At 41.2% G+C, this 13,535-nt stretch overlaps 1 protein-coding gene across 1 annotated transcript in view; it reads left to right on the top strand.

Annotated features, from left to right (window-relative positions):
• Positions 1-7,771: 7,771 nt before the first annotated feature.
• Positions 7,772-13,535, top strand: part of Antxr1 (ANTXR cell adhesion molecule 1) — a 226,441-nt gene continuing 220,677 nt past the window's right edge. The window contains exon 1 of the mRNA XM_026387240.2: positions 7,772-8,232. Within this exon, the coding sequence (XP_026243025.1) occupies positions 8,081-8,232 (152 nt within the window). The 5' untranslated portion in view covers positions 7,772-8,080. The remainder of the gene's footprint in view (positions 8,233-13,535) is intronic.

The raw sequence follows: 13,535 nt of genomic DNA on the forward strand, positions 1-13,535 counted from the left end.
GCTCTTCAGCCAGGCCTTGTTCCTGAGAATAAAATTCATAAATGGGGTTGGGGTTGTGGCTCAGTGGTAGAGCACTTGCCTAGCCAATGCAAGGCACTGGGTTTCGATCCTCAGCATCACATAAGAATAAATAAATAAAATAAAGGCATTGTGTCCATCTATAACTAAAATTTTTTTCATTCATATATGTATTTTTTTGGTTTATAATTTTGCAATTAAACATGAAATGGTTGCATCAATGAAGAGTGAAAAACAATATACTGTGAATTATAAAGAAAAGGTATAAAGAACATCTCAAGAGAGGGAGAAAATTATCCAATTGGAGAGGCATAGTAGAACTATAGTTTGTGTATTTAACTCCAGGAGAAATGAAGACTAGGAATTGAGTTGTTTTAATTCTGCTAGTAGAACATGATTTATGGGGAAATATCAACATGTGGAAAAAACATTCCAAAAATGTCTACAACATATGCATCGAGTATTACCATTTTCCAGATTTGTATGTTTTTCTTTTCACCGCTCCCACGGTTCCTGAATTGAATACGTGATTAAGAATTGTGTCTCAGGCTTACCTCATTACTTTCTGAGTTTGCAATAAATTCCGTCCATACTTCTGTTTTATAGTTTTCTGTTTAGAGAGCAAATTGTAGAACCTCCTCATATACTACCTAGGGTTTCCCCCTCTGCCTCTGAGCAAATCTGATGTCTAGACCAATGTTTTCCAAGTATGGGTCTGAATTTCTTTCTCGTTGGCTCTTGGACCTATAATAATTCCATTGAGTGTTTCCTCCATTTCAACCTAAGATAATGAATCCCCTTTGTTGGAGAGGTCCAAAGTCATAGGTGTGTGTTCACTTATCGACTCCGCTGTTTTCTGAGGGTTAAAGTCACAATTTAAGTCCCTAGGTTTATGATTTGATTAAGATTGCATAGCAGGCCAGTCTCACCCTTGATGAAAAATGAGATAGAGAGGAAAACAAACCTGGGCTGGCCACACCACCCAGACCTTAAGCCCCACCTATTTTGAGAGGATTCCACGCTAGCTTCAGGAATCATTCCCTATGGGAGGAACTTCAGACCCTCTCACAGGAGTGATGTATGATTTCTCCAGGGTTGCTTTGGCCACAAGAAGAACAAATGTTTTTATATGTGCAGTTCCTTGAGGAGCCTACTTCTTTACACCCAATTTAGACACGTGATAATTTTAGCCTGAAGATCCAGACCGGTTCTGACTGCTCCCAAGTGGTTCCTGAAGGCGTCAATGCTCAGAGGCAAATTCATCAGGTTAATGCTTATCTTGTCACGAGCTGAGCTATAGCTCTGTCCCCAAGCCTTTCTGTGTCCTGGTGACCTCTGATGGATCATGAGTAAGAACAAGTATTCTGGGGATCTCTTTTGCCCAGAATGGAGACAGTCTGAGTAGCCCAGACCTTGGTCCCCTTGCCACAGGCTCCTTCATGACCACTGTTGGATCTTCCTACAGAAGGCATATCTTATTACTGGCAGGAAGAGACATTTGCCATGTCTTAATTCACTCACCGCCTACGACAAGTCTTCCTAAGAGTTGTGGTCCAACAACGCATACTAAGGACTCTATTGGGTTATACCTACTTCTCTTAGGATTGGCATGGTGGGGTAAAAGGGACATGTTGCATTTCCTCTAAAAAACAAACTAACCATATTTTGTGCCAATACATTTTAGTCTCCCAAAAAATTCTGTTAAGATCCGGGTTATATTCATTATCTTCAGTGTAAGCATAGAGATGGCCCATATCATAGATACCCAAACATTACTTTCTGATAAATAAATGAGTTAATGAACAGGACTAATATAGAAGCCAGTCACAGAAAGAAGCATCACCAGTTATTGCAATATACTCAGACATTTCATTAGAATTTATCTATCTAACATTCTTGGCTGGTGGAAACAGCTTTGCTGCCAGTAGATTATTGATAGTCCCTAAATGTGTTTCCTGTTTGTTTTCTGAATGCATCCTAGGAAACCACCAACTCCCAGTAGTTCCTGGATGAGCCAGAGTCTTCATCTTTGCATTTTTTCAAAGTTGACAATATGAATATTCATACTGCAGCAATAGCTTTTGTTCCCTGGTAGCAGAAAAATCAAATGCTCTACAAGTGGGTCTTATAAATATGTTTTTATCTCTACAAGAAGTTCAAGTGCAATTTCTCAGAATCTCTCAACAGCTATGATTGTGTGTAGCCTGAGGGCTATACTACATGACATATTAACTCATTGGAACTGCCCAACAAAACAATGAGGTAGGTAATATTATAATCTTCATCTGCTGATAGAAAGTTGTAGTATGAACAAGTCAAGTAACTTTCAAACTCAACAACTTAGTACTGGCAGAGTTGAGCTTTGCCCCAAATAGCCTGATGTGAGGTTATTCATTAGTGTGTTGTCCTGCCAAGTGCTCAATTTGGGGGAATTATCATTAATCCTGTGTATTTTGATAGATCTCATTAGGGAGGAAAAGGGTCATAGGCAAGGAAGGAAACTAAATTGGCCACTGTGTCCCTTACCCCCAAACCCATTTCTTACAGTCTCCAGACATTTGTACCTTTAAAAATATCCACTGGTTATTCCACAGTTAGTGAGGCTCCTTGTCCACCTTCACAGCACTCCTTCCACACATCCTTGTCCACACTCTTGTGTTCACATACTCACAACCTCCAGACCCTCCAGCAGATAACTTGGATGGTAGCCATTAGCAAAAAGGTCAAGGAGGTTATGGGCTGGAGAGGTCTAGTTATATTTCTCCTAATTTCTTCAGTTGTGAGTTGATTTGGGGTCTTTGAATAGCACTGGTAGGATTGGGTTGACTTAGTCTTGTGCTCAGCTTTGTGCTGGCTTTGACTTGTCAAATACAATCTTCCAGACCTGGGCATGGTGGTGCGCGCCTGTAATCCCATCGACTTGGGAGGCTGAGGCAGGAGGACTGCGAGTTCAAAGCCAGCCTCAGCAAATCAGCAAGGCCCTAAGCAACTTAACAAGACCCTGCCTCAAAACAGGTAAATAAATAAAATTTAAATGGAGGGGGACACTGGGGATGTGGGTTCAGTGGTTACGCATTCCTGGGTTCAATCCCTCTCTCTCTCTCACACACACACACACACACACACACACAAAATCACAATCTTCCATTAGGCATTTGCAGTCTCTGGGCTTGTTAGAACCCTGGATTGTACTGGTCCATTTCAACCTTCATCTGAATTTTGAGTAGGATTGACCTTGTCTCTTCGCTAGATAAAATGAACAGTTTGCTCACAAGACTTTGCATCCTTTCAAGGATCTGGGATAGAGGATTTAGGATATGCTGTTTTAAATTGTAGATTATTCTCTTGACTAGGTCCTTGAAGGAATGTGCTCTTCAGAAGGCTTGGCTGTGGCTTAGGATCCCCTGGAGTGGTGTGTGGCCTTAGCTGAGTTGTTGTGAACTGAATTAAATAAATATCTGTGCTGATATTGACTGATATGTGAATTGAGCTCATTTTATGAAAGATTCTGAATTAGTCAAGTTGGGTTGGGGCCCACTTGAATGGGTTTCATCTCTGCATTGAGGTCATTATTAACAGAGCTTTGGGCTGGGGTTTGGTTTGCCCTGAATTAAATCAAAAGATATATTGGGCTGAATTTATTCTTAAACTAGAATTGCCTAAGCTTTGGTTGAGGGATTAATGGGATGCTCTGCTCAACAAGGCTTTGACTGTTACTGGGCTGAAATTGTGGATGGCTTGGCCTTTGGGATACCATCAGGGCATCTTGACCTAGACTGTGGTTCTGCATCTGGGCTTAACTTTATTACTAGTGCCTTTGTTTTTTCTATTGGTAAAACCTATTACTTGGTTGATTTGAATTCTTCAAAAACTTTGTTGTTCCAGTTGATAAATTGCTTTTGGAAAGACCCTCTTTATTTTTTGCAGATAGTAGTCCAGGGACCAGTGAGACCTCCAAGAGTGGATATGTTTGATTGACACAAAATTTACTGGAAAGTATCAGATTTGTCCCTATTGTGGCAAGTATTTCTAAGAAAATTTTTTCACAAATTTTTCTTGGATAGTTTGTTATCTGGAACTTTTTCCAGAATCTTTGTCAAGAACTCAAACAGCACTTAAATGTCCAGTGGGATTCTTGAAAGGTTAGATGGCAAAATTATTAGGATGGCAAGCTTCATGTTGGACATCTTGACAAAAGGGGCTAGGTCACAATTGTTAGGGAGTGTGAGAGTATGCAAGTAAAGAACCTATTTAATAATTTAATAATATTTAACAATTACTGTAAATTCAGATACAGCAGTGATTGTAGTTCAGGGTGAAAGGCTTGCTATGGTGAGTCTAGCAAGACAAACTCTCCAAAGGAACTTGACATTTCTGGCATGCTTAAATACCTTGAGATTATTCCTGTGGCAAATAAAACATCTGAACATTCACAAGTTGTCTCTTGAAAGAGAGGTTTCCCCTTGCTATTAACTCAGTGCAGTCTAACATCCCTCACCTTCATTGGAATGCTCCTGGGTGGTACAATGACATTCATGTCAAATCAATGGGCTTTTTTCAGGGCTTATTCTCCTGACTTCCACAGCATGAGCACTATTGACTACTTCTTCCCTGCCTTGGCTTCCACATGCATGATTAATTTTCTCCTGCATTTATTCAACTCCAGAAATATCTATCCATAGCCTTGACATCACCGTGTACATTGTTCTGCCACTCATTTAAATTTAAGAGGCAGGGGAGTTCCTTCCAAGCCTCATATATCTATCTCCATGAACCTTGGCCTATCCATCTCTTCCAGAGCACTGGAGTCCTTGAAAAGGAGTAGGGTTAGGATATTTCCAATCATATCAGAACATTGAACACTACTTCAAAAGGATGGTAACATTTAGGCAGGGGACTCTGGATATTCAAATGTCTCTGAACTCTGAAATTAATCTGGGAAATTCTCTACTGAGAGACTCTTCCCAAATCCTGCTCTAGCCTCCAGGGACTGATTCACCTCTCCTGTCTCCCTATGTGCACTAAGTCTGAGGTTGCCAAATCCCAACAACCAAGCTGATGCCAATTCAGAGCACTGGATACTGTCACCTTTCCCAATTAGCTACCATGCTAAGATCATTCAAGGGACTTCATTTACCATTGTTGAAAACTATGGACATCTTTGTCTATTTCTTCCCCTGAAAAACCATATATCTGTAATTCAATGTCAAGTTCACTTCATGAGAATGTTTGGGAGACATCTCCTCCAGTGAGTGAGGCAGCTTGGAATGGATTTCTCTGAGATAGACAAAGAGAAGGGTAGATCCATTTTAGGATCTGGAGATGATCAACTTGTATCAATAGATATCTTTCTAGAATCTTGGAAGAAAAGCAGAGGTAGCTGGTACACTCAAATATCTTAAACATTGCAACTACTTCCCTCCCCTCTTAAGCACCATACTTGTCCTAGGGGAGACTATTTCACCCTCTCCCCTTCCCTATACATTTATTCACATGGAATATACCCTTCCCCTGTCTTTGATGTGGATGTCTCTAGTTTGAAGACCTTTATTAGGACACCTCATGCTTCCCCTCTTCTGGCTAACTTTGTAAATTATTTTCCCAATGAAATGCTCAAGATATTCCCCTGTCACTCAAACTCTTAAACAATCTAAGAGGGCCCTGGGGGCATGAGGATGAGATAAGACTTTCCTAATGCCTCTCTGATTCTTTCTGCCCAACGCCCCCCCAAGCCCTTTCCAGTCAATCCCATGGACATTCTCCCCACCATAGTGTCCTATCTCATATTTCTTTACTTTCCTGGTTTCCCAGCCTTCATGTACCCAGCTAATTTCTATAGATTTCCACTCCTTTCTCATCACAGGTCTGTAACAGGAACAAGAAGGATTTACCATCTTTTGAAAATGAGAAAAGTATAGAAAAAGAAGACTTGGACAGATTATTTTTAATCCCCACAGTTATTTTTTTCCAGAAAGCAGTAATTTACAAAATATGAGTGTCAATGAGTATCATCTGAAAAGAATAGTTTCATGGTCAAGGAAATCTGGGAAACAATTAAAAAAATCTTTTCCCCAGAGAAATCTCCAGGCTTTAAATAGGCATTTATTGGTTATGTATTCTTGCATAACCAATCATCCCAAAGTTAGAGGCTTAAAACACCGATAAACCTATCTCCTCATTTATTTGGGTCAGGAATCAGGAAGGGCTAGCTGAGTGGTTCTGCTTTGAGGATGGGGAGTGGTCTCTGGTGAGGCTGGAATCACCGGAAAGCTTGACAGGGCTGGGAGATCCACTTCTAAGATGGGATACTCACATGGCTGGCAGTTGATGTTGGCTGTCAGCAGGGAAGCTCAAGTTTCCTGCTGTCTGGATTCCTCCAGAGGGCTGCTTGGGTGTACTCATGATATGACAATGGGTTCCCCCAGAGTGACCCATAGAACAAAGGGGAAAACACACAATCTCCATGGCCTAGCCCCAAAAGTCACACTCCATGAGTTCTGCAATATCTTATTAATTACTTATGAGTCAGTCATGTCCATGTGGAAGGAATGTGAATACCAGGAGGTGAGGGACACTAGGGATCATTTTGGAGGCAGGCTAGTGCAATGCATTATGAGTCTCCAAGACTTGTTTGAAAATGCAATTAATGTTGCATGGAGCATTTCAAGACACTAGGATTTCGTGGTATACACATGAGAACCACCTTGGATATTTCACTGGTGTGTGTCTTGAGGGATCACAAGTAGAAAGGAATATGTGTGTCGGTCTGGGGGAAGAATCCTAAACAAGGAAGCATGCATGTGCATTGAGGACTTCCAGAGTGGAAGGCAGGGGAAGGTAGATTTAGGGTCCTACCTTGAACTGGGGCTCAGAGACCACTCTAAAGAAAGATTCTGCAGTTTAGAAAGGAGAGCATAGGATTTTTTTTTTTTTTTTTTTTTTTTTTTGCCAGTCCCAAATGTTAGAACTGCCTACACTTCTGTAAGCTGTTTACTCCTTCTGTCCTACATCAAAGATGGGAGAAGAAAGTCAAAGTTCATGGGCTGAAAGGATGAACTGTTGTCAAAGAACCCCTAAAATATGGAGACGGAGACAATGTAGAGGGTTCAGCTGTTCCAAGCCGGGAGCAGAGGGAGTAGGAAACTTTGGACATTAGGCGTGCTGCTTTCAAAAGAGTCCTAACAATCTCTTTCATGATCTGGGCTAAGAGTATATAAGGTCACTTGATAATTCAGATCACAAAGACTTGTTTTTCTCTGCTTGATTTGCACAATGGTCTGTGTTTCCAAGCCTGGAGTCAGAGCCACAATGCTTGGAGGAAATGAGTTCTCATCAAATATTTACACTGCCCGTATCCGCAGACAGAGAGAAGGAACAGAAAGTATAAGAAGACTAGAGAGAAGGGAGAAGTGGTTGGGGGGCGGGAGGAAAGGAGGAAGGTGCACAAGGAAAAGGAAGGAATAAGAAAACATATACCCTTTACCTGAAAATGATAAGGAACATAAGGTTTGTACCATCTAAAGTCTCCCCAGCTCCCTTCTGAGCCACACTCCCACGGACCCCGGTGCGTGCTTCCGCCATCTCTGGCCACAAGGTGGCACTCTTTGGACTTTGTTCCTCCAAAAAAATAAGAAAGGGGGGTAAGGGGGAGGGAGAAAAGGCAAAGCACTGCCCCAACCAAGAACAATTTGAAAACCCACCCCATAATACTTAAAATCTGGGACAAAGAACCGTCAGGACGGAACTGCTTCAATTGCAAAACCTCCGCGCAGCCCTGGGGAGCGGTCCCACCGTCCGAACCCCGGAGCAGTCTCTTTTTTGAAAAAGCAGAGTACAGTATTGAGATTCTTGAAACCTGAAACCTAGAAACAGAATCGAAGCGGAAACCAGAAGGAAAACCTTGAACTCCTCCAGACAATTGCTTCCGGGGAGTTTCTAGGGAGCGAGGGGGAATAAAGAGCCCAAAAGGAGGGACCCCCTCGGATGGCGAGTCCCTGAGGGTCGTGGCGAGCTCGCGGAGCGTGAGAAGAAGACCCCACTCTCTCTCCCTGGGCTGAGGGTCATGGCCACCGTGGAGCAGAAAGCCCTCGTCATTGGCTTCAAGTGGCTCTCTTTGGCCACTCTGGTGCTCATCTGCGCTGGGCAAGGGGGACGCAGGGAGGATGGGGGTCCAGCCTGCTACGGGGGATTTGACCTGTACTTCATTTTGGACAAGTAAGTGCCATGAGCCTTTCACTCTAGGCTAAGCTGGTGATGATGCTCTCTCCCCGGTCAGGGCGGGTTGGCAGGGTCGCTTTGGGACAGGCGTGCATCTCAAGGGACCCAGAGGGACCGCGGGAGGTGGTGGCGGCGAGAGCTGCGCCTTTGTTGGGGAGCGCTCCTCCCATCCCTCTCCTGTGCCGCCCCAGCCCGCTGGAGAGGCGACGTTGCTGGTTTGGGGCACAAACTTTTTTTCTGTCTTGCTCTTTGTGACTGAGGAGCTAGGAGCGTGCCTGCAACTTGGAGGATGCTATTGACTCACTGCGTTTCTGAGGCTCCTTCTCATTTTCCTGAGAAAGTCTTGCTTGCCAGAGGCAGAACTTGCAGACACTTTAAAGAGACGTCGGCATTTCAAAGTCAATGGTCTCTTTTTAAAAACCGTGTCCTACAAAAATGCATTATCCTTGTCCTCCATAATATAATGTATGTTCAGCCTGGGCACTTAATGAAAATGCAAGACAGGGTTTCTCAACCATAGCACTATTGAGGTTTTAGCTTGGTCATTCTTTGTTGTGGAGATTGTCCTGTACGTTGCAGGATGTTTAGTTGCAACCTTGGCTCATACCCATTAAGATATCAGCCACATTTCCCCTCTGCCTGGTAAATTCTCTCTCTCCTTTGCCTTGAGAACCTCGGTGGAGGAGAAATCAGGCTCTTGATCATTTTGACTGGTGGGCTACCAGGGAGGTGCTGGAGCCCTGGTTTCCTTGTTAAAGGTGGAGAGTGTTTAGACTTCAGGACTTTGATCAAGGGAGAGCTGAACTCTGACCAGTTCAACACTTCCCAGATTCCCCATAGGCTTGCCAAGCTGCACTCAGAGGAGCTCCCTGCTATCTGTTAAAAACCACCTTCAACTATTAAAAAAAAAAAAAAAAAAAAAAAGCCCCTCAGAGAAGATCCCTGCTCACTAAAACCAGTGGAGCGCCTTGCAGTTACAGCGGTAGGGAGATGAATTTCACAGACTGGAAAGTATTTGGGAATTGGAAAAAGAGTCCAGCAAAATAAGCTGGCCAGCTAGACACCAAATGTGCTTTGCAGTTGCCCCTGGAGTTTGGTTTTTCCGTAAAGTCTGTTTTGAACTCCAGATTCTTTGGATGAAAAGTGAGATCTCTTTCTTGCAGATTTATGAGAAGGTGGATACTGAAAATATAATCCAATACTAAGAAGTGGAATTTCTTTTGTTAACTTCTGGTGGCTGGGAGCACTAGATCCTAGACTCAGGGACACTGTCTGAAAACCCTCAGAGATGATCAGCATTTGTGTTGTTTTGAAAACTAGTTCAGAGGGGCATACAGAAAAACTTGACCAAATGGGCAGAATCACCATTCCCTGAATGGAATGCCTCAAAACTATAGAGATAATAAATTCTCCCCAAAGCAATTTTTAGTCTAAGTTCTGAAAGAATTTATTCTGGTGATGGCTGGAATTTAACAAAATGGTACTAGGCTTATCTGATAGGGGGAAAAACACAATTAAAAAGAAATAAAACATTTTTGGAAATGAATAATAAAGAAATACTTTCCAAATATTAAAAATTACAAGTTAATTAAAACAGGAGGGTAAAGGCCAAAGAACAGAAAGACAAAAATAGAAATCCAAATACATATAAGCATTTAGTGAAATTTTGAATCAGTAGGAAATTTTTTTGGACAAAGGATTGATAACGTGTGGGGATCCAAAGGATAGATTTATACTTTATACCACACACCAAAATAAATTCTAGAAGGACTGAAAATTTAAATGTTTAAAATGAAATGATCAAAGAGCTAGAAGATCATTTAGATGAATATTGCTATAATCTTAGGTTTAGAGCTTTTAAAGCATAATAATAATATAGAAACCATAAAGAAAAATACAGATTTGAATATATCAAAATTCTATACTTTCATAAATAAAAAGGCATGAATAAGATATAATCACAAGTTACAGAAATGTTTGCAACATTAATCATTCTCTTAAGATGATCTTACTATATAAAATGTGGAGGGGCCAGAAAGGACGTAGCTTAGTGCTAAAGTGCTTACCTAGCATGTGGGAGGTCCTGGGTTTGGTCCCAACACCAAAAAAGAAAAAAAAAAAATACACACACACAAATATATATATAGATATATGATATACATATTTATGTGTATAAACTATATGTAAATATAATACATACCAACTATATTATATTTACATATTAAAACACACGCAAGCATCATCTCAATAAAAATAGTCTTACCGCATAATTTACAGGAGAAAAATATATATAAAAGTCAACAAATAGTCAAAAAAGTCCAACTTTACTAGTTATCAGAGAAATGAAAAAAATCAAACAAGATAAAATTGTTATTAGGTTGGCAAAGAATTTTAAAGAATCACAATATTCATTACTGGCCAGCTTGTAAGCACTGTCACATCTTACTAGGGAAAATATAAATTGGTACCCTCTTTCTAGACTTGCGTTATTCATTAGCACTTTCTAGGATAATGAAAATGTTCTGTGTCTATGTTGTCCAATAGGGTAGCTTCTAGCCATATGTGACTGTTGACATTGAAATGTGTCTAGGGAGATTGAGGAAGTGAATTTTTATTTTATTCCTTAATTTAAATAGTCACATGTGGTTACTGTATTGAAGACCAGAAGATAATTTGGCAATATATATCATATGCTTTAAAAAATATGATGGGGTCTACTTTTCCATCCAACAATTCCATATCTTAAAGATAAATCCAAATAGTCACAAAAAAGTACCTAAATGTATGCTAATGGTAGTGCTGTTTAAAGCAATAAAAAGTTGAAAATGACATAAATGTTCAACAACAGGGGATTTAAGTAAGACATGTAATATGCAGAGTATTAAATATGTACTGTATATTTTGCATGCTGGGAAGATATTTTAGGAGAAATAGGCAATGTTTATACTCTAGGGAGAAAATGCCATTAATTACCAAACATTGTATGCATTTTGATTCTACTTTTGTAAAAAATGAAACACACATATGCATGTCTATTTACCTGATATGGTAATGGTATTTCTCTCTAGAAGCATGATTTTTAACTTTTGGTTTTTTTTTTTTTTTTGCTTTTCTGAATTTTAAAAATTTTCTATAATAAGCATATATTAATTTTATTTTCAACAAAATACATTAGGTTTTTAAAAATCAGGTGTGGAGAGGGAAGGTCTCTAACCAGTGTGCTGAGTTCCTTGCCCCTCTATTTATACAGGAAGTTGCTTCTTTTGTATTTACTCCTGAAATAAATTTTTGAATGTGCTACTGGATCTTTTGAAGCACATTAGGGACCCCAAAATGCTCAAGGGGTAGAGAAACCTTTACAGGCACATACCTTTACATTCAGGTGGATGACTTTGAGTTCCTTTGGTTGTCCTGTTACCTGAAGACAGGGATAGTATTGTGCTGAATAAAAACTTGCTAGGACTAGGTTGTTCATGTGTGCAGCTCCAGCTGTCACCTCGAGCCAGGCTAATTTATGTGACTGTTGAGTCCAGAGCTGGGGGATGGGCCAACAGGCAACCAGGACAGACAGCCTCCTGGGGTGGTCCCTAAAGATATATACTCTTTTGTCTTAGAAAGAACCTCCTGAGACATTGCTGTCCAGCACCCAACCACAACAGAGCAGGAAGGGAAAAAATGCTGACTCGTTTTTTCCTTGGGCTTCTAAGATCTGCTGGCTGCCTAGACCCTGTCTACAGGCTGATACCAGTGGATCACAGGGAACGGAATCCACCATTCTCTTCTTCTCCCCAACCCTGCAATTGGTTCTCTTTTCCATGGCATTGAATCCCAGCTCATTTCGACTTTAGGCAGGATGCATCTCTGGCTTGGAGGGAACCCAGATTATGCATTTAATGGAATGTCATGTTTTCTCAACCAGGAGCAAAGACTGCATAATGATAACCTAGGACACCACAGTAACACAATAGGGCATTATTAGCAGCTTTGGCGACTGGGCTGCACTAGGCTTTATACTGATGGAATTTTATGTTCATTTAAACATGCTTTTCTTGTTATAGTCAGGAAAACTAGATTGCTGGGAATTCAATCAGGGATTTGAAAAGTCAGATTTGGAAGGCCTCTGTCCAGAAGAAAAACAGTAAAGGAGCAGCTAGCCTCTTCTAAGTCTTCCAGGCCAGGATTGCAAAGATCAGTGCACCCATTTGACCAACCCCTGGACAAAAATGGCCCTCTCCTTCAGGGCCCTTCTGTTATTGCAATATACATTTATGTGTCACACATTGGTTTCTTTTATATTGAGCTATTAGACACTTAATTGCAGAAAGTGGATTTTCCATCTTGACTCTGGCTATAGTATATATGCCCTAAAGACTTCAAAAATAGAACATGGGGAATAGAACAAGAGAGTGGAGGAGGTGGCAGGGTGGGAGAAGGCACTGAACAGCTCTATTTATAGAACTTTCCAAAGTCAAAACCCGTCATTTCTTTCCTGCACCCAATAAATCCTTACATTGAAAAAGGCCCCCCACAGCCTCACCATGTGCTTCCTTACCATGGTAGCCCCAAGTCCCTTTTCCTTTTTGTCCAGCATCAGTTTTCACCTCTTTTCCCCATACACAGGCACCCCATCTTGCCATCCACCCAGACTTCCAACCACAGCACCCAGCATTGGGTGACCCCCTGGTGGTGATGATTTGTAGGACCCTCACTATGTGTTATGCCCCAGAGATATGGTCATGAGACAGATTTTTGTAGTGTTAGACTGGAAACATCACTACAGGGTCTAGTATTGCTTTTCTGAGAAAATACCTTCTGGATTCCCAACTATCTACTCACAAAAGAAATTCTTTCGAGTTGAAATTTATGCAAGTCTCATACACTCTTACACTCCTTTACAAGGACATCAGAGACAATCTTTTTTGGTAGGTAGAGCCAGCACAATTGCTGTTCCTAATTTATGGATGAGAAGAAAACCTTTGTTCAACCCACTGGGTTAAGTGACCTGCTCAGAGATGGGGATTAGATCATGACACAACTAGAACGACGTCTGCTTCTGACTCCCAGCCCAGTTCTTTCTGTTCATCTCTGCCCTGCACAGTTGGGCTATAATGAGAAGCACATGGCAGTACAACTGGAGGAACTGGGTGGGTTCCAGGAGTTAAAATTCCCTGCATCAGAGTTTCAGTAAATCATGGTACAGAAAGCAGCTCAGATTGCTTAATTGAGGAACTACTGTTCCACTGTTAAATCAGCTGCAGTTGATTGAAAGTTTCAGGAACTCCGACCCCCTGCAGCCCACC

The sequence above is a fragment of the Urocitellus parryii genome, chromosome 12, assembly GCF_045843805.1.
Source record: "Urocitellus parryii isolate mUroPar1 chromosome 12, mUroPar1.hap1, whole genome shotgun sequence".
Lineage (NCBI taxonomy): Eukaryota > Metazoa > Chordata > Mammalia > Rodentia > Sciuridae > Urocitellus > Urocitellus parryii.